Source organism: Phasianus colchicus, chromosome 13 (genome assembly GCF_987193195.1).
Source record: "Phasianus colchicus chromosome 13, bPhaCol1.hap1.1, whole genome shotgun sequence".
NCBI classification, from domain to species: Eukaryota; Metazoa; Chordata; class Aves; order Galliformes; family Phasianidae; genus Phasianus; species Phasianus colchicus.
In genome coordinates, this window is record NC_143448.1 from 2,844,370 (window position 1) to 2,866,254 (window position 21,885).

The following is a 21,885-nucleotide window of genomic DNA, read 5'->3' on the forward strand; positions in this document are numbered from 1 at the left end:
CTACAAAGAGCAAAGGTGGTCAACCTTACTTTTTTTCTTTATAGGCGGATTTTCATGTAACAGAGGAAATGAAACAAAACATGCGGCTGAGATAAGAATCCTGCTTCTATAGGTGCCTCAAGATTAGGCAATACAAGCAGCAGGGATCACACTAGTGAACAGTTTTAGTTGAAACTAAAACTTTAGCGGCTCTGGGCAGCCTGGTCTGCTGGTTGGCGACCCTGCCCACGGCAGGGGGGATGAAACCAGATGGTCTTTGAAGTCCTTCTCAACTCAGGCTGTTCTGTGATTCTATGAGACAGTTTTAGTGAAAAATGAGCTGTCTTTTAAGTGCCCTGCTCGTCATTCTGAATATAGGCATTACTTTTTTTTTCCCCCTCTAGTTGAAACCATAAAATGACATCCTACCTCTAATCCATGTGGTGATATCTTCAGGTACTCACTGACATCGTTGCTGTTTAGCATAGCCCTGATGTTGGTCAAGTCAACCTTCTCATATGTAAACTGTCTGCCTTCTTTTAAAACTGCAAAAGAAAATTCGTTCAAATGACTGCTACAGCAAAGCTTCATTTTGAACATTTCATACAGCAAAAAAAAAAAAAAAAAAATCATTCTTGTTAGGATCCAGTTCACTTCTGGCATAAATGAATGAAATACTGACATTCTGCCTGCAGGGAAACAGCATCACTTGCAATAAACGTTCTCTAAACACCAGAACATAACAGATAACTCTGTCTAGAGCTTCTGCAGCCTAAGTTTTACTTGCAAGAAATCCACGGGCAAACAAAAGGTATGCAAGTTCATACCAAGATACCAGTTGTTTTAGGGTTTACCATTGTATTTGTATATTCAGGACAGGGCTTTCTCGATTCATCACGTGGCAAAGATTGTGGGGACAGAAAACATAAAAAGAGTTTTCTACTCTCTCAGTTTCAAGTGGGTGAAGAACTTGAACTGAGCCAAAGCAGCTCTTCCCCTTTTCACGTGGGAGGATCTGAAGCATTTATCTTAGCAGGCAGCAAACTGCTGACACGTATACATTTATTTACAAATCAAGATCTTATCTTAGGGCTACTTCTTATTTCCCTAATTTGCTACAACACTTGGACAGATGTTTACTAAACAACCACCACTGGCCTACCATACACTGACTGGAGCCCCTTCAGCCCAACAAGCCTATTTTCCCAAATTTAACCAAAGGACATTAGAAACTACCAAGTCCTCAAACCTCTTTCCTTGGAGAATTGCCATTAAATGAATCCATCCCTTTGCTATACCTACACAAATTGTCTAAACTCCACTGGGCACAGAATCCAACCTGGCGTTTCAAATAGTCTGGGTGATCTGTCCATTTCTCTAGCAGGATCAGTTGGTCACTAATGCGGGATTCAGAAACTGTCATTTTATTTTCACCTGCAATTTGAGAGCAAAAAAAGAGAAACTCCAATAAACCAAGAATACATTTAGTTAAATAAGTAGCACTGCACAAACACAGTAGGAACAGAAAATAACAGCAGAAAAACCCAAACATCCCAACTTTACATCCCAGCATTACAAACAGCATCAAGTTCTACTCCCCAACTAACCTTGCAATCAGATACAGCACTTCTCTGCATGGAGTCAGACCAGAGACAGACAATGGCTGTTCTCCAGTCTCCATCTTAATACAGATTTCCCCCTCCCCCATTAACAAAGGTTTCATGTTATAACTCTTTATGATGCAATTGTTTGTTGAGAAGTACTGAGTTCCAGCAAAACTCTCCAGGCTTTGTGGGTGGGGGTGTCATTAAAGCAATAAATACTTTTCCTGCCTGCATGCACCCAATCATCACTGTTCTGAATCTCTTTGATACAGATTTATTTCAGTGACAACAGCCTCATGTCATAAGACTTTATGCAACAGTTTCCAACTGATGAGCTCTGCACTGAGCTTCTGCAAATAGCTCAAGGGTCCTGAGGGGTTGCATTAACACAGTCAATATTTCCTCCTGCTTCTAAGTGCACCAATATTTCTCTTTTTTCTGCATTTGTGTTCGTATCATTTCAGTCCTTCTTACTTACAAGAACTGTGATCTGATGAAGCAAATGACAACCACACGCTGCAGAAGTTGTAATGTTACTGTTAAGAGCAGTACTAGGCTGATACTTACTTGTTTGTGCAAACTTCTCCAGTGCAATCAGTGCAAAAAGCATCACGGTCGGATGGGACTGGAAATTCTAAACGTGAGCAATAAGAATAGTCAATAAGTACATGATTCAGGGGGGTAGGAAGAGCTCTTTGTCACCAAACGCCTTAGGTTGAAAGTCACCTAGCCCCTCCTTCTGCCAACAGCTGGCTCAAGCAGATCAGGATGCTTTGGCCTGTGAGCTTCTGAGAATCTCTAAGGGTGGAGCTCAATTTATTCTATCAGCTAGGAACACCAACAAACCACATGCATGAATTTTCTCCCTGCCCTCCAAGAGGTCATAGCAAACAGCTTAAAGTCAACCAAGCAGGTCACTTAGACCAATTCTTCAAAATGGCCATCTTTTCATCTCACAACAGGCCCACAACTATGCAACTGAGCTAACAAGTGGAATCAGAATTGACTTTTATGTCTTAGCAATGACTTGAGAGCACTGAATAGAAACTTGACCTTTCTAGAGCAAAGGACAGAACTGCTTCTCCAAAAGCAAACAAACAAAAAACCCTCTCAACTTTCTGAAAGGCTTCCATGAAGCCTCATTCCTTTAACCTACAATAAAAACAAACTAAGAATACAAAGAGAAAGATGAGGATGTAAAGAAGTAATCCAAAATAATTATTGCAGAGGAAGAAAAAACTTTGCACTTGACAACAAAACAGAGGAATAGTGATGTGAAGCCCTCTGTATCAGGACATGCAACAAGGTCTGGTTACTTCAAATATCTTCTTAAGACTAGGAGACAGGAACAGCAGTGTATTTCAGGGGATATTTTCACTAGGACTTTCTGAACTTAAGCCTCAACTTTCTGTACATTGTCAGTATTTACCAAACAACCCAGACTTCTCACACAGAGCTGTTCTAATCACACATATGGATACATAATAAGGATTGAAGGCACTTACCAAGCTGTGAAGTAAGTATTCCAATATGCCTGGGCTGAGTAAGCCTATACTTGCAGGACCTGTAAAAACATTAGAAGTTAGATCCATCCATGGGAACTACCATACAGCCACCACTGCACAGAAGTGTAATACAGAGCAGAAGAGTCTGGCTGCCCTTTAATTGCAGAGGGAAAGCATGAATCATAGAATGCCTTGCATTGGAAAGGACCCCAAGGATCATCAAGTTCCAACCCCCTGGTCACAGGCAGGGCCACAAACCTCCATAGAGGCTGAAGACTCACTAGCTCCATTTACCAGCAGCTCTAAATAAGCCAAAGCAGGGGTCTAAAAGAGCCTATTTGATTGTGAACTATACAGTTTGCAGCAGCATCATGACAAGTAGTCAATTAAAGAAACTACCCTAAAATACTGCCTGTTCATTCAGGAGAGATGCAAGGGAACCAGGCTCCAGCAACTTGCACTCTGAAAAGCTGTGATGGATTCCATCACAACATGAACAGATTTGCTGTCTGAGCTGCTGCAATTAGTAGGTATTGGGTCTCATTTCAACTTACTGTAACGAGAAGGGAGAAATATTACAGTGCAAGATGCTTCCTGCTCTTTTTCTCTACTTCAGTAGATACAGTGAAATTGTATTTTTAATAACAGTCAGGTGATACTAGACAATCACTTTTTCTCCATTTCCCTTTCCTCAGAATGGGAGCTCAACACTAGATACAAAGACCATCAGCAGGAATTAAACTTAGTCATCAGTTTCCAACAGGGCATTAAGGAGCTAAGAAGTTTGGTATGAAAAGTCACCTTAAATGGAAGTCCAACAATGATCTGTTAAGTAGCACAGCAGAGAAAATCTTTTCAGCTAGATACAACAGTAATGTGTTTAGCAGAAACAGCATCTCTTCTACCTTTCTACCCAGCCTTTAAGTTAATACTCCTGTCTGCTGACTACAGAACCACGTGCTCACAGTAATTCTGAGAGTAGGGCTAGGTCTAGAGATAAGACTAATTACCAATGCTAGGACCACATACTGTAAGCATGAACACAGATTCACAAACGTGTGTCAAACTGCTAACCAACCAAAGGAACTTAAGTATCTGGGATTTAAAGTGACTCATTCAGATCCAAACTGGTGACTGATGACTGAATCTGTTCAATGTCAGAATCAAAGAGTGGAACGGGTCACACCTGTGAGACAAAGCATCCACTTCATGCAGAACATTATTCAGTTCTAAGAAAACTCAGGTGTTTGGACTGGGGGGTGAAAGCCAGAGGTACTCAGCAAGTTTCCAGAACAATCCCTTAGCTTTACCTGCTAATTTCTCAGCTAAACAGCCCAGCACTGCAGTTGTATTGCGATGTTTAGCAGGGTGGCAAGCATCATGACAAGCAGCAGCTCCACTTAAGTTTAATATTTCAGTTAACTTTTGTAATGCATCCTGCAAAAGAAAATCAGAAATCTCTTCAGTGTGAGATACACAACTTTCCCATAACTCAGCATGTTATTTGGTGGAGTCACTGTCCCTGGAGGTGTTCAATGAAACGTACAGATGTGGCACTGAGGAATATGGTTTAGCAGGCAGTACTGGTGGTAGGTGGATGGTTGGACTAGGTGGTCTTAAAGGTCTTTTCCAATCCTAGTGATTCTGTGATTATGACATATTACTTTTACACTGTATCACCAAGAGCAGACAGCACAGGATGGTTCTGTTTTATTAAAAAAAAATAACAAAGAACAGATAGGAAGAGAAGTTCAACATATCCAAAGTCTGTAATTTTACAGTTACCACCAGTCTGTTAGTCTTTGTTATGATCTACATCTTCTAGGCACAGACAAGTGAGCCACCTACAGCAAGAGGAATTCAATGCTAGGAAAAGACAAAACAACACCAGTGATACCTATGGCTGTATCAATTTAGGATGCTGCCAGCTATACAAGATGTCCTAAATGGTATCCTTCACAACATGTGATTTTATACAGTCATACTGATTTAAGAAATAGCAAGAAAGGTAATAAATAGAAAATGCTGTGCTTTGACTTGCTTCATTCAAGCAGTACAGCATGGACAAAATTCAAGATAGGTTTAGATGGTAACCCTCATTTTCAGGGTAGTCAGGGGTTAACCTAGAGCCAAGTGATCCAACACAGAACTCTGCCCTCCAGGATCTCTAAATTCCCCTAACTTTCCAGACTTCATGAAAATTTCAGCTGATTCAAATATAAAACTACATCATCCCAGGCTAGGATCTAATTAAAACAGACCTTCTCATACTGAAGTCATCAGCAGGCCTTTTGAAGAAAAAATAGCAATGTGAAGTTGAATGCTTATTTGCTGTTCAAACAGCAGTCTGAGCCATGCTTAAATCAATTTTCTGCACTAGAGTCTGAAATTTGTATAGAGATAAGACTGAAAAGCAGTTATTCTCCTAAAACAAACACCACAAAAGCAGAGCTGATGAACAGGACTGACATGAAGTGGAAAGAATGGTGAGAGAAGAAAGGATGACTGAGCCAGAGACTCAGGATGGAAAAACCTAAAATTAGACTCTTGCCATACCCTGTACTGCCTTTAGATATTATTAAAACCTTCAGAGACATCAACTACTTTGAGTTCAATGAAGACTTTATAGGCTGAACAGCTTACTGTGCTGCCATTTCAACTTTATGGACTTCACAGCCTACCATAACAAAAACCAGCCTACTTTTCTCCAGCTGCAGCAGGAGTTGGGCACTGACTTAAATCCCTGAAGACCAAATACTTAAACTTATTCTGAATATGGGAATAAAAATTGAACAACAGACTTTAATAGGCTGCACATGACCTGTAGATTCCACAGCTGTAACTCCCTGCACTTTGCTGTGCTGTGAAGAGACTGCAATAGGGAAAAAGCCTCTGAGCAACCCCAGGAGGAAGCGTCTTATTGCCTCTTACTGTCAACTATTTACAGCCAATTGCATTGTGACTTTTGAAATACAAGTCACTTGATGACTCAGGAAGTTGTACAGCTGAAAAAAAACACAACAGAAATTCTTCACGTGGAGCAGAGGTCTGCATTTCCCTCATTAAAGTGTTTGTACCAGCACAGCATGAACACTTCGGATCGTTTTAGTGGTCAGTAAAGAGAGTGCTCAGATTTGCCAAAGCTGTATATAGGTATTAAGCAGTTAAAGTGTTGTTTCTTCAACTCAGGATGCCCAGTTGCACAGCATTCCTTATGTGCAGGGCAGTAACAAATTAAGTAGTGAGTGGTACATATGCAGCAGAACCCACAGATGTTCATTGCACAGCATGCATACTGCATGGCAGAAGAATCACAGAATGGCCTGGGTTGCAAAGGCCCATAGTGCTCATCTGGTTCCAACCCCCTGCTATGTGCAGGGTCACCAACCAGCAGACCAGGCTGCCCAGAGAACCCATGGGGTGCCATAAGGATCCATAGGGACTCATGGGGTGCCATAGGGACCCATAGAATCATTGACTCATAGGATGGCCTGGATTGAAAAGGAGCACAATGCTCATCCAGTTCCAACCCCCTGCTATGTGCAGGTCACCAACCAGCAGCCCAGGCTGCCCAGAGCCACATCCAGCCTGGCCTTGAATGCCTGCAGGGAGAGGAGAGCAATGGGAGCAGCTAGGGTCCAAAGTCTTGCTGTTCTTCCCCATAGAGTTGTGTTTTTTCATCTTCTACTACACTGCTTCTAGTAGCAAGTAGCGATTAGATGCCAGGTCACCAAAAATGGCTCCAAATTACACATTACACCCAATTTCTGAGCAGTTAACCGTCCACCATAACCATGAAACTGACCCAGCAACTATCATGGCAACCAGGGCCAACTGAAATTCAGCTGCAGATAAACATACTATTTCAACTCACTTTTGTTGGCAGTGGGCATTCATCAAGTAGCAGCGTTATAACGGCCGGTCCCAGCGGATCCTCGAGTGGAATAACTCTAATTAAAGACTGGACAACTTCCAACCAACCTTCATCTGTCAACCACAAAAGAAAAGTCATGTTTAGAACGTTGATCCAAGAGTTCAAAATACATCAGCAATGGAAATTTAAGTTTACAATCATTTAAATCACTCAGTGAGTTTATAGGCACGAGGAAAAATAATCCATGTGTTTTAAATTTTGTATCTGTGTCTTAAGTTTGTAGTTTGGAAGTCTAAGTTCAAGAAGTAATAGCAAACACTGGTGTTGTTTGGAGAACAGTCCTGCCCAGGCCAGAGCATATTCCAGGAAGGAACCCTCCTAAGTGTGGACAAGCACTTGGTTCCAGCATCCTAACTCAAGAGCTCAGTGTTCAGTGTTACAGTTGAACACACTGCACTCATAATGATGCTGAAAAAAATAAGCCTGGCCAGAAAGAAAGCATCCTACCTGCTCTGCAAGTAATGTGGACCTCAGAACAGCTGTATTAGCTTCTCCCATGCCTGGCTTTTTAAACAAACTCTGATTACATAAGGAAATAGTATAGGTAGGAAGACTTGTCTGCTCATAAATGTGAATCAATTAGATGTTAATCAACTAGTAAAAGAATAAGCAATTTGGATTTACAAAAAAAGTTGCCTGAGAAGTAAAAGTAAAGGTAATTGCATCTGCATGCAAGTGAGGTTGGAGGCTTTGTGCTCCCATCCACAATGGCAAGTAAACCTAAATAACACTTTTGATCTTAGAATTTGTTAGCACATTACTCCAGAACACATTTTACTGAACTGCTGTCATATCTAATCAAGTTGATTAGCTTATTTTAATACAGAAACACAATATCTGGGACCGATACCAACTCTCTTAAGAGACTTCATTCAACTCTAGCAGAAATTTGGTACAGGTCTCCAGTTGGCTGGGTTCCTCCTCCCATAACAGAGATAAGTAACCCTTGTACTGACACAGCTTGGCATGCAGGACAACTTCAGTACAGTACTGAACAACTACATGAATAATCTGGAGGTCTAAGGACAGCAAAAACCTAAACAAAAGGCAAGCAGTATCTGGCAGTGGAGAAATACAGATTTTGAACCACGTTTACATACGTGGGCTGATTCTGCCCTCGTGCAAACAGGCGTTCTTTGTGGCTTATGGTTTAATGTGTTTGCACTGAACTGCTCACGTAGGAAGTGCAACAGAGCTCAAAAAACCTCAGAGAAACACCCAGCAGCTCAGTGGATCTTCTGAAGGGCAGAACTGTGTTTTGGAGTCCAAGTCCCTGGAGCTACAGCAAACCAATAAAACTCATACTAGCAATGCAATTATTTTGCAACTAAAAACAGTGTTTGGTTTTTCCCCTTTGGAGTTATAAGTGAAATGCCCAACACGGTGCCTTGGTACCTGTTTCTGCCATTTCATGCAACGTGATCATTGAATAAGGAGGCTCCTGGTCGCTGAAAGAGATATTGCACAGGTCAACATTTATGTAACACACTGAATAAAATGATAAAGACAGAAAATGAATGCACTAAGCATTTAACAAAGAGAAAGTCACGTTGGCTGCAATGCACTGATGCCATTTTCAGACATGAAATACAGGTGGGATTTAGGCTGTATTCTGGCTTAAAAAACACCTGCATATCTACAATAGCTGGTATGCGAAATGTTACCCATATCTGCAGGTCTAGAATCTATATACACTGCTTAGGCTTAATGCTATCCATTAGCAAAGTTACTCAGAGTAACAGAGGTCAGAAGGTGTACGAAGAGCAGTGCACAAGGGATGCACCATAAACACACTTTGCTCAGAAATGCTTTTCCCCCCCATTCCCTCAATTGAAAGACAAGCTATCTAGTAGTGGATGGTGCTGCTAATTCATTGACAAGAGCAGCAGGAAAACATTAAGGCAGTTCAACAGGAAATATTTACCCCAGTTCCCTTTCCACCATGGAAAATAATAATAATAATAATAATGCAGGTTGGGTTTGTTCCTCAGTTTGATTTGATGGAGGAAGGGCAAGGATCTATGGCCAGGTCCATCAGACAGTGCCACTGGAAGCACCCAAAGCAAAGTCTCCAAGTCCTGTTGAGTAAGCATCTCCAGGACCACAAAAGCTTATGTGGTGGCACATCCTCAGTGCTGTACTCAGTGCTATTTCAGCATGATGAACCAATCCCAGACTCAGAGCAATACATTCTGCAATCAGTCCCTGGTGCACACCTTCAAAATAAGACTGGAAATGCATAACAGAAGAATTTTAGATGATCTCAACGCGGGTTCATCATGCAGATAATTAAGCTAGTTACTCCAGAAAGATTGATTATGTCCCTCCAGCATTTGCCTATTTGGAAACAAAACAATTTGTGAAGGAGCACTCTGTATAAATGGCAAAAATCAGAGGCTTAGAAGTGGAACTCTACTCCTTCTAGGAAGGAGAGGTATCTGGACAAGAAAAATCAAATCTCCAACAATGAGCAGGGAAAGCAAGCGTTCATCACAGGTGACACTATAGCAACTCAATCTGCAGTTCATGTCATGGCATCCTCAAGCATTAGATTTTATTACAGAGTTCAGAAGAGGAATGCCAGGAAGGCTTTGACCTCCCACTGCCCAGACTCCAACCTTTGGCTCTTCGTTGCTGTGCTATCACACTGAAACCTACATTTCCAACTGAGTGTTACATACGTCTCCATTTAAACTGACTCGACTTGCACGTGGTTTTTGACATGAAAACGTGGTTGTCATCTTCCCTACCATTTCCTTCTGTTTCAGTTGTGGTGCTTCCAAGAAAATACAGCTCTATGAAGAAACAGTTGATAATGAACATACTTAACCCTACACACTCACTCACACTGGAAAACAAAACTTCCAGACATGGATTTTCTTCTTCCTCCCCCCCTCCACTGTTCATTCCTATTTACCTAAGAAGGGTCATCATTAGCTTAAAGTCTCACAGGAGGTTCCTTAAGCTTCTTTCAGGCACATTTGGATAATCTGCCTCATGAAGATGCTCCCCCACTATTTGCAGCCATAGGTCTTTGTCCTACAGCATGGAGTCTTGTAGTATTTGGCTGTGTTATACAACCAGACGTGTCTCATCACCTGCTGTAATATTTAATCAACAGACCACAGTAACCATGTGGTGCTTGCAAGACAGAATCTGGAGTAGTGTATGCACTTTTGGGATCACTCAAAAAAATGGGGAGCCCATTGGAAAAGGGACCCACCTGCCATTCCCTGGAATTGGTCAATGCTTTTCAAGGCCCTGAGCAACCTGCTCTGACTGGGGCTCAGCTGGAGGTTGGAGTGGATGAGCCTCCAGAGGTCCCTTCCAACCTACTGAGGGACGTGGTTTAGTGGGCATGATGGTAATGGGTTGACAATTGGACAAGATGATCTCAGAGGTCTTCTCCAACCTTATTGATTCCACAGTTACGTGAGTCTAGGGAAGCATTTCACTGAGCCAGTATAACCACAGCTTCAGGAATTTGTCTGAAATAGGACTCCAGATCAGTGACTGTGGTTGTCATAATTCAGCAGCAAAGGAAAGTACTTACAAGATTACAAAACTGACTGCAAGAGCAACAGGACCAACTACATACAGAAGAGTTGTGAAACAACCTGAAGAGATGACCTCAGGGGAAAGGGGAAGGCATGAGAGGTCAGGGAGAGGCTTTCAAGAATTTTGCACTGTTTTCACTTAATGTTTTAAAGACAGACCGTAAAGTAAGAGGTAAAAAACCAAAAGCAACAACAGCCACCAGCACACCAATCCCCTCCCAGCCCCAACTACGCACAGCTGATACCACAAACACCTCTTAAGCTTAAGTTCTGCTATTTCCACTTAAGCATTTTACAACAGGAAAGCTAACTCCTCCTCCACAGGCAAGGAGCAAGGATACAGGTAGAATCAAGCAAGCTTCGTGTATCCTGAGCCTCATCCATCCCACTTGTGAAGCTACAATAACATTTTTCCTTCTGTTCTGGTCTTTCTGATTCCTAACCTGCACCTAAACCAGAAGAGATGAGCCAAGTTCACCCTCCAGTTTTGAGGTCCTTATATAGAGCTCCATAAAAAGTAATGCAAACAGAACAAAACCACCCAAATAAGTGTCTGTCCATAAATATCCCACACGCCCTCAATGGATGCTTTGAGCATGCAAGGAATGCAACACTGCAATCGTAAGCTGAACAGACACAACATGCAGACTTGAAAAGTACTCAGAAAGAAAACCTCAGTCTCTTTATGCAAACTGACAACGACCAAAGCTCTCAATTTTGTTGAGCCACTTCCAAAGCAGTAGATGCAGCCTGAAAACAGAAACCTTGCTTAGTAGTCAATGTTTAGGACAGCAGTTGCCAAACTCTGTAAGGTTTGCCGCTGCCTAAGCTGTGTATCTACACCAGATAAGCAATACTGAGCACACTCCTCATCCCATCTGGGTGTAGGCCCACACAGGAAGGTGAGAAAGCTCCTCAGCTCCTGCAAGAGTCTGTATCTGGGCGCTCAGGAGCTATGGCTATTACCTAGGAAAGGTGCTCCTCTCCTAAGCCTCCAGATGGAAACACGCTGCTGCTTCAGGGAGGGCCAGGTGTAGATCGGTGAGAGGATGGAGTCACAGTTTGAGAGAAGACAAGAACATTGTATTTTCATTCATGTTGAATTATTCCTTGAGGTGGTACTTACTTATCTACTAACGTCCGAATTACAGCCAGTGTGTCAAGTACTAGCCCATCCACATTCTGTTTTTTCCTTCTTGGTTCATGAGGCCCTCTCCCCCTCCTAGGTGGTCGGACAGGGTCCCTTGGGTGGCTTCTTCCATCAGGTGCACGTACCCTACTGCTCTCTGTTTGCCGACGCTGAGACTCCAAGCTGTCTTCTGCTCCGCTGTCATCGCGGCAAACGCAGGAGTTCCCCATGGTGCCAGCCCCCAAGGCTCCCAGCAAACGGGGAACGCGGTGCTCTAGAGTCAACAGTAAACCTTGGAAAAGGCTTCTGCTAGCATAGAACACAAGGAAAGCAACTACAATCATCTAGGAAGTTTTAAGAGCAGTGTTTGCGCGATCCTGAATTGCGATTGTTTGCATTATACGCGTCGCTGCCAGCAGGAATGAATGGAAGCTGGAGGCTTAGTTTCCGACAGAATCGGTTAAAATAGACATTGGGCATCCAGATGGAGGGCTGAAAAAGCAAATCCAAAACAAGAGTCAGTCTTAAGTTTGAGCAGCAGAAGAATTCTCGTATTAGGAAACAGAGCTATCCATGGCATATCAAATAAACTAAGAAACGTACAATTGGCATCTGCAATCCACAGCTGGAGGTGAGAAGGATGAATGAGGAAGAGCAAGAAGTTCACTGCTTGGGTAGCTTCTCCCCACTTCATTTACTTCACACTACCTGCTGTTTTCCAGTTCTTGCACGTTTTTTGGCTGCAGAGGAACAATTCTGTCCTTAAGTCCAGCACATTGCCACCTTTTAAGTATTCATAAACCACAGTTTCATGTTCTCTTTACTGCCCATAGAGACACACTGCTTGGGCAATCAAACTGAAGGCTGCACGTGTACAGTTCTTATTTCACTCTAGGAATACTCAAACTAATTTTGAGACAGATTCTACAAGTTAGCCCAATTTCCCAAGAACCAGTCCTACAATTGTGGCCTATTGCAACAAGAAGTGGATTGAACCAAGCCTTCGGTCCATCTGTGTGCAAATACATCTTCTCAGAACATGTCTGCTTCAACTGGATTCTAACCCAAAGAAGCATTTTAACAAACCCCATTTTAAGGCCTGAAAATCAAATAGATCTTGAAAGGGGTGTTTTCTGTGGATGCCTCATCCTTGGAGGCATTCAAGTTCAGGCTGGATGTGGCTCTGCACAGCATGGTCTGATGCTTGGCTACCCTGCACACAGCAGGGGGTTGGAACTAGATGATCATTGTGGTCCTTTTCAAACCAAGCCATTCTATGATTCTTTGCTTCTAGCATCACCCAGCCCTCCCCTTTTAGAGAAGGGAGACCAATTCAGTCACTCTTTTGTTCTTTATTCCAAGAGTCTGGATCAACTACAGGCCCAGTAGTAACTGGGGTTGTAGGACATGCAATACACATCCCTGCATCAGGAATGTTAGCAAGAGCAATAGAATTCAAAACCCTGCCTGATCAGGAATTATTTTTGCAAGCCATGGGGTATATTTCTGCATAGCCTTATGTGATGTCTCAGGTAAAGTAAAGCCCTGCTAAAGACATCATTTTGCTTCTTACATACTTTAAGCATGCCAGGATAAATGAGTGACTCAAAAGCACAGCGTGCATTTGGTCTTCAAAGAATTTAAGTGAGAATGATGAATACCAGGTTATTACTGTTTTACAATTATTAAATAATCTCACATTAAAGGAAATTAGAAGGAAATGGAAGGCAGTTACCACCTTTTAAATACAAAAGGTTCCCTGACATCTCAGCCAACTGGCAATCGTGCAATTGCTGACTGTTATTTGGGACAAAAGAAAAATAAAAAAATCACAGCAACGTGATTTGGGAAGCCAGCCACCAGTCATAGGAGCAAGGATTTAACAACCCTTGATGATATAATGTCAAGGTTGGCAACCCTGCACACAGCAGGGGGTTGGAATGAGATGATCATTGTGGTCCATTTCAACCCCATCTATGACCCTATGATTTGAATAGACAGCCATCACTAAGAAATCACTACAAACAAGCTCTCATGGACCATCCTCTTTGTCTTAAGTATGTTATCTTCCTTCAGCAGAGTGCTTGGTATTAAGGTAACTGAAGGTGGATTAGGAAAACAAAGCCCATGGCAGCACACTAAAGGCAAGAAATACAAGAGCTTGAGTTTTCTTTCAAGAAACTCATAACCAGCAGATCATTACAATGGTTTCAGTACCACAGCATGCCTGCCTTGCTCTCCAAGCTGTTTGAGCACAGCAAGACATGGGACTGCAGGCTCAGTAGTTCTCCATCTGAGCCAGAGTAGCTGTCAGCTGCTCAGTCAGCAAGGAGATAGCAGATGAAAGGGTGCCAGAGATGCAGGGACCTGCAAGACCACTTCATATGACTTAAAGAGAACACCATGAAGATTGACATAAGCAAAAAACCTCAACTAAAGAAAGAACCAGTTACATCAAATGCAAAACGTGTAATCCTAGGGAAGAAACAAGCATGCATCCAGATCATTTTAAAGTATTCTAGTAACACAATACTGAGATATTGAAAACAAGTGATTATGATCAACTCACCCTTGTATGTGTTTGGTTCAGGAAGAGCTGGGCTTGCTCACAGAGCTCTGCAGCAGAAGTGGACTGTATTTCTGCAGGTTGCAGATGCATTTGCACTGGGAGAAGCAGCACTATGCATGTCTTTATCAGCACATGATAAAGCAGGCAGTGAATCAGCACGGCCAATCACTTTGAGAAGATATGCCAAAGAGTCTCTGCAAACAGAGAGAGAAAAGAACAATTCATTTGGGAACTGCCCCCCAGACTGACACATCCCTCCTCCCCTCTGCAATGCCACCAAGTCACCCTCAAATTACTGCTTGCAAAAGGAACAGCAGCAGATATTTCTTAGGGATTGGGCTCCATGATTCTTGTGCATCCCTTCTAATTTGGGGCGTTCTGTGCAGTGACAGAATAAACTCCCCTTATTGAGTAAACAGCTGAGCCTGACAGCATCTGCTTGCACACCAGGCTAAGCAACGCACAGAGAACTTGTTTCCAAGCCTCAAAAAATTGAAAGATGAAATATTTGGCATAGAAGTTAGTGGAAGAGGTTGCTACACACCTGCCTGGCAAACCAGCCTCATTTGAACAAGGTCCAAACGCAGGAAGAGAGGTTCTGAAATGCAATTTAAAACCAACCAACCAACAAAAAAACCTCCTTTGAACCAGCGATGCATTTGAGCTGGCAAGATTAAAGGTTTGCAACATCAGAACGAAGGTGAGCTTAGCATCTGGCTGCTGGCAGCCAACTCACCAGTGAAACAGAGGCCAAAACCCTGCACAACTGGAACACACGTGCACAGGGGAGATAAAAGTGTCACCAGCACAAGGAAACAGAAGGGATGCCAGGAGAGGAGAAAACTCACAGTACATCTTCAAGAGAACACATCCTATCGGTGTTTGTTTGTTTGTTTGTTTTCCCACTAAGAGGTAAAATCCTCTGCATATAAGCACAGAAACTTCGTGAGACTGGAAATTTAACTTCAAGCCTTAGGAAATATCTGCTGTCAGCACAAACTGGATGCACAGCCAGCGTTTTATTCCAGAAATACTCAGTGGTCTACTTGAAAATATTATGAGAATGGAGGATAACTTGTTCCTTGAGTTTGTCTACAAGAAGGAAGTTTGCAGGGACCATCACACTGAGTACTGAGACAGGATAAGCAGACCCTCTTATCTGGTAGTGGACACTCACAGAGGGGTACAAGCACACAACAGCAGATAAATGGGCTCTTTTGTAGCATACCTACCCCTGTGGCAGCAGCAAAACCTCTGAGACAGCTAAACACATGCTGGCTCTAAGAGAATTAACCTCCCCCAAGCCATTTATATCCTTTTTTTCAGTATGCTGCTAAGAGTCTCTGCAGCTGCTGCTGAAGCCAAGCCATGTCCCACTGTAATGCTGTGACCAGCTGTTAGCCAAGAAGCCAAGTCCTCCCACAACACAAGAAATCCCAAATCACACCACACGAGGAATATTCCTTGGAGGGGCAGGAAAGAACCAACAAACATCAGCCATTGAATTGTATGTTATGTGATTTCCATGTGCCCAGTGGTGCAGACAGCCAGCCAACACAAGGAGGTCATCTGATGGAGGTGGCCAATGGAGGTGGCCTTGGTCTTGTTTGCTAAGAACTGGTGATTCATCCTCTGAAATATTTTGATGCAGCCAACCATAACGCTGCCTCACGATGGAAAAAAGCCTCTCCTTCCCATGAAATGGAACGCGCTGCCAAGAAAACAAGAAACTTCTCATACACATAAATGAGTAAAGAGGGTTTCAGCTGCTACAATAGCTTCTGTGGCTCCTGCCACAAGAGTGCAACCAGCACGTTCTCCTCTTAGAGGAGCATGATGTAGCAGTTTTGTCAGGAAATGATGCAACTTTTCAAGCACAAAACTAAGTTCTAGGCAGCAATTTCCTATTAAGGGGGAAAATGATTAGAAACACTTCCGCAGCATCTTTCCTGCCCCCCCCAAAATGATGGTCCTAAAAATGATGGCACTGGAATACTTGTGAGGCCAGCCAAAGGGAGAGTTCAAATTACAAAGGAAATGCTGTAAGTTCATCAGCTTGGATGTAGGATACACATCTTGTGTTTGCAAACAGAGGAGACATCAGCTTTGGGATAAGTAGGGTAGGTGAAGAAGTAACAAGAACTCCCAGCAAATGAAGCATCCCTGGAGGTATTTGAGAAAAGAGTAGATGTGGCACTGAGGGATGTGGTTAAAGAGCTCCCAATCACGGGCTGATGGTTGGATTTGATGATCTCAGCAGTCTTTCCAACCTCCATGATGCTACAATTGCAGATCAGAGGTAAACCCTGCAGCTGAAAAACTTGTGCAACTGAAGAGCAGGAGCTGCTTGGTGCCCACACAGCAACCAACCAAATGCAGAAGTACATTGCAGATCTCAGTCAACTCCCTGCCTGTGCTTCTGCATGCAGTGACTGAACATCATCTTGCAGAATCTGAAGCAAAACCCTCATGCAATTATTTTGTTTTCTTCTAAAAATATCCTGCAGGGTTAACACCATGGGAAACAGCATTTACTGGCACGCAGTGTGTCACTATTTGCAATAAAAGCCACTGCTGCAGTCATTTGGTCTCTTACTAGTCATAGCAAAAGCATCCTAAACCAAAAGCAGACTGACCTTGAGTCTTGCAGGAAAGTCTCAAACTTTCTAGCTCTTACCCCTCAGCGTTGGGCTTTAAGCCTCCAATTCCAGTTTTGTTGGAAGCACATCACTCCTGAACGATCTGCTCTTCTGTTGTGGGAGCAGCAAAGCAGGAAGAAGCAGCAAACCCTAACACCACAGTGGTTTCCTTTTCTGCTGGCTCGCTCTAAGCCACATTTTATAGCCTGCTGTCTCCAAAGCAACCCTGTGGCAAGGAAGAGAAACCTGCCTCACCCTGCTGGGGTCAGGGAGAGCAGCTCCAGCACCAGGCTGCTCCTCTGCAGCACTCTGAAACAAGGCAAAGTAATTACCTGCGTCTCAGAGGTCATTTAGATGGAAATATCCTTTGTACCGTGGCCTTTAATGCTTTGAATGTCTAACCACCCCCTTCAGCACCAGCATCAATAACAGGGAATGTGACTTCCAGTTTTTTTCCCCAGGGGTTTGAAACAGCAGGAAGATAAGGCACTTAATAATAATAGTAGTAAGAATAATAAGGCCCTTAATAATAATGCCAAGCAGGCTGAGAACACCCAAAAGCCCACCCTTACAAGCTATAATGCATACACTGGATTAGCTATACCAGAATATTGAGTTAGGGCATGGGCATTCGTTCAGAGGTTCCAGTTAATTCAGGTTAATCTTCCCTTAAAGCTTCACACCTCTACTACAAGGCAATTGCTAAATTTCTGGGGGGTAGTGGGGTGGAAGAGAAGTCATCGATAAATAAAAGCCAGCAAGAAATTCCAGGACAGACAGACAGTGCTAGAGGACAGCATGGACATTTCAGGTACCAGCAGAGGGCACAGAGTTGTGGAGAAACAAAAAATGCTTTGGCATTTTTAAGTTCTTTTTCTAGTAAATGTAGTAGTTCATGTCAGAAAGGTTTATGTTATGAGAGTGGTGAGGTGCTGGAACAGCTGCCCAGAGAGGCTGTGGATGCCCCGTCCATCCCTGGAGGTGTTCAAGGCCAGGTTGGATGGGGCCCTGGGCAGCCTGGGCTGCTGTGAAATGTGGAGGTTGGTGGCCCTGCATGTGGCAAGGGGTTGGAGCTTCATGATCCTTGAGGTCCATTCCAACCCTGGCCATTCTGTGATTCTATACCTGTATCATCATTCAGAGTCAGAAGCAGGGAAAGCACTAAAGCAAAGCTGAGGCTTGTTTTCAAAGGAAGATTAGGAGCCATACTGCACAAGGCTGAGCAGTCACCCGCTCACACCACAGCCAGGAGCCCAAACTAGACAGTGTGACTAAGCCATTACAAACGCATAAAACACACAGCAGTTTGGGATGTGTGAAAGGTTCTGATAACAATCACTGAAAAATTCAGCAGTACCTCCACTGGGAACTTCCATTTGTTGGCTGACAACTGCCTCCAGGAGCAGAACGTGGAGCAGGCGGTGTCTGCAGCCTCCTAATCTCAGCCTCACCAAATCTGTCTCCTGATGACACTGGTTATCATCACAAACAGCATGAATTAGCAGCGTGGCAGCAGCAGGACAAAGAAACTTCTGCTTCTTAATTCATGCAGCATCAGAGAAAAGGCCAACCTCTAAGCGACCCTGTTGGGCAGCCTTTCCCCTCCTAGCAAAACCTATGGAGATGTAGGATTTTAAGGCCTCTGCTGGTATGAGGAAACCCAAAGGAAGTTGGCTCATGGGTTTAAGAGACAAGAAGAGGAAGGGGACAAATTGCCTGGCAAAGAGAACCCTCAAAAAGCAGTGGGTTAGGAAGAGGGCCAACTACGTGTTGCATGAGGCAGCCTGAAAGGGGTTGAAGCAGAAACGTAAGTCTCCTCTATTCCATTAAGGCTGCACGTGGGGGGGGGAAAAAAAAGGCAGAAAGCTCAGGAGCAACTTAAGCAGCTTTCATAAACCTGTATGAGTAGTCACAGACACCTGCTGCTTCTCTTGAGTTAATTCTTGAGGAGTTTTGGGAGAGCTGAAGTTTAACTATCCAAACGCAATTAACAAAAGCACTACTTCATCAAATGCATCAGGGGGCAATGCTCTGAGGAGAGCAAAAAAAGGTCTGCAGGAACATGGCACATACGCACACAAGTGGCACAGCCTTCTGATACACATCTAACCTATGATTCCAGCTGTATTCCTACCAGTCTGTGCACACCATGAGCTGGTTGATGGTTGATCTTAGTGGTCTTCTCCAACCTGAATGACTCCCAATGATTCTACAAAGCAAGCAGTCCAAAAAGCCACACAAATACTTCACCTCAAACATCCCCAGCCTTGCTTCTCCTTCTGTCTAGAAGAACAGTAGTCAGAAACTGAAAGTGCAGTGCTTTCTACACCAATGAAGACTCATAAAAAAGAGAACCTGCAACTGCAAATGTTCTTATTTTGTAGCTTATAACTACAGCTCCTAGAGGAGAGGTGTTTCAGGAGGAGGACAGATGCCCCTTATTGATCCTGGTGGCATGCTGTATGCCTGTTAACAAACACATATTAGTAAACATGGAACAGCACCTCACCCCAGAACATGAGAAAACGACCTGAACGGACAAAATGACCCACTGAGTACACAGAGTTCCCATAGCAAAGCTGGGAAAACTTCTAAAGCACAACTTGGCCACACCAGTGGCTGATGATGGCAGCAGATAACCGTGTGGGTCAGTCACACCATGAGTCATATGGGACTGCAATTTGTACCAGACCTCAAGGACATAACGAGGAACAGAAGAGGAAATAAAAAATCGTGCTGGCACAGCTGTTACTGCAACATACCAACTTTAGTCAGTGCACACAGAGCAGGAAGGGAAAACTAAACATATCGTCAGGACCCAGGGAAATGCAAGGCAAAGGGTGACACAACAGAACCCTGATGACATCTCGGAAGACAGCGGGGCTCAGGGCAGCTTATCTGCCTTTGCTGGCCTGAAACAAGGAATGAATTCAAAGCCCACTGAGCAAGCACGCGTTCAGGAGACAAAGCAAAAGGCAAACAGTTTAAAATGCTGAACGCAACACACTGCCAATGGAGCAGAATAAGACAAATGTCAACACACTAGGCTGCCTTCAATTTGCAGCACGGTGATGGCATTTTAACTTGCTCCTCTGTGCAGAGGAGAAAAGCTAGCAGCACACACAAAGACCTGCACAAAGCATGAGCAAGCAACTACAAAACTTGAAGAGATTTGGGGATGTTTTGTAACACGATGCATTATCAGCCATAGGAGATACTGGTGTGAGAGTAAACTCGAAGTGTGAAGGGTAACAGGCCAGTAGGTGTCCCAGGCCAACTCACCATGCTCATCACTAATGGGTTGCTTAGATCACTGAGTTACATTATGCTCATTCTAAAAGCAAAAGCAAACTTCCAGAGGAGCACAGAACATAGTAATGCTGAGATAAGGAGCCACTGAATTAGGAAGGCAAAGGGTAGGACACCAGAGTGCTGAACTGCAGTACTGCTCTTCACAGAATCACAGAATGGTTTTGGGTTGGAAGGGACCTCAAGGATCATGAAGCTCCAACCCCTGCTGCATGCAGGACCACCAACCTCCACATTTAATACAGGCAGCCCAGGGCCCCATCCAACCTGGCCCTGAACACCTCCAGGGATGGACGGGGCACCCACAGCCTCTCTGGGCAGCTGTTCCAGCTCCTCACCACTCTCATAGTACAGAACTTCCCCTGACATCCAACCTAAATCTCCCCTGCCTCAACTTAAATCCATTTCCCCTCGTCCTGCTGTTATCTGCCCTTTCAAAGAGTTGATTCCCCTTGTGTTTATAGGCTCCCTTTAGGTAACGAAAGGCTGCAAGAAAAAAAACAAAACTTTTCACTCTGTATGGCCAAAGGCAGCCAAAAAGAAAGCAAAAGCCTTTGACAGAAAGCAGTGAGTCAGTGCAACCCAAAGCACTCACTGGTGCTGTACCTGAAGAGATGGGCAGTGTGTGGGACAGCTGCATGAGAGAAACCAACAGCCTAAAAGAGCAGGTGAATAACAGACTGAGCCAGCAAGTAAACAAGAGCACCTACAAGAGCTGCAAATCCTGCACTAAATACATCCTGCCCATACGAGCAATGGAAAGCAGGCAATGAGAACTGCAGGATTAGCAGGAACATCAGGAGAGCAGATGATGAGACGCTGCCATTCACACAGCCGTGTAACACACACAGCTGCAGGAACACAGCCTGCTCAGTGCAGCTCCAGCGTGACAGTGGAGGTGAGCGAAAGGGAGAATCACAGAATGGCCAGGGTTGGAAGGGACCTCAAGGATCACGAAGCTCCAACCGCCTGCTGCATGCAGGGCCACCAACCTCCACACTTAATGCTACACCAGGCTGCCCAGGGCCCCATCCAGCCTGGCCCTGAACACCTCCAGGGATGGACGGGGCATCCACAGCCTCTCTGGGCAGCTGTTCCAGCACCTCACCACTCTCACAGTACAGAACTTCCCCCTGACATCCAGCCTAAATCTCCCCTCCCTCAACTTAAATCCATTTCCCCTCGTCCTGCAGTTATCTGCCCTTTCAAAGAGTTGATTCCTCTCCTGTTTATAGGCTCCCTTTAGGTGCTGAAGGCTGCACTGATTCACCCGCAGCCTTCCCTTCTCCATGCCGAACAAGCCCAGCTCCCTCGCCCTGTCAATGGAACCCAGCACAGCACTTCGCCCCGCTCCTCACCCGCCCCCCGAGCTCCGGCCCCGCGCCTCAGCCCACAGCACCGATCGCCGCACCCTCCCGCCGGGCCCCGCACAACCCAGCTCACCTCCATCCCCGCCGACCCGCCCGGACCCCGCCCGCACGGCACGCACCTCACAACCGCCGCCGCGGCGACGCCGCTCCTTTGTGCGCTAAGATGGAGGCCCCGCGCACCGCCCGGCCCCGCCCCGCCTCCTCGGGCCCCGCCCCCCGCCGTCTCCCTAGCGACTCGCCCCGCCCCCGCCCCTCCGCCTCGTCCAATCGCAGCGCGGCGCTCGTCCCTC

At 44.5% G+C, this 21,885-nt stretch overlaps 1 protein-coding gene across 5 annotated transcripts in view; it reads right to left on the reverse strand.

Moving 5' to 3' along the window:
- RSPRY1 (ring finger and SPRY domain containing 1) overlaps window positions 1-21,801 on the reverse strand; it is a 33,341-nt gene extending 11,540 nt beyond the window's left edge. The window contains exons 1-11 of one of the 5 annotated variants that reach the window (XM_090149811.1): window positions 21,715-21,792; window positions 18,274-18,388; window positions 14,278-14,471; window positions 11,706-12,200; window positions 8,418-8,470; window positions 6,963-7,075; window positions 4,399-4,525; window positions 3,089-3,147; window positions 2,151-2,217; window positions 1,282-1,413; window positions 409-524 (exon numbers count right to left, since the gene is read on the reverse strand). In XM_090149811.1, the coding sequence (XP_090005937.1) occupies window positions 409-524; window positions 1,282-1,413; window positions 2,151-2,217; window positions 3,089-3,147; window positions 4,399-4,525; window positions 6,963-7,075; window positions 8,418-8,470; window positions 11,706-12,052 (1,014 nt within the window). In that variant the 5' untranslated portion in view covers window positions 12,053-12,200; window positions 14,278-14,471; window positions 18,274-18,388; window positions 21,715-21,792. Of the gene's footprint in view, window positions 1-408; window positions 525-1,281; window positions 1,414-2,150; window positions 2,218-3,088; window positions 3,148-4,398; window positions 4,526-6,962; window positions 7,076-8,417; window positions 8,471-11,705; window positions 12,201-12,311; window positions 12,449-14,277; window positions 14,472-18,273; window positions 18,389-21,583; window positions 21,608-21,668 lie in introns of those variants that run through there. The other 4 variants (XM_031615225.2, XM_031615223.2, XM_031615222.2 and 1 more) reach the window with 4 other exon arrangements.
- Window positions 21,802-21,885: the final 84 nt, after the last annotated feature.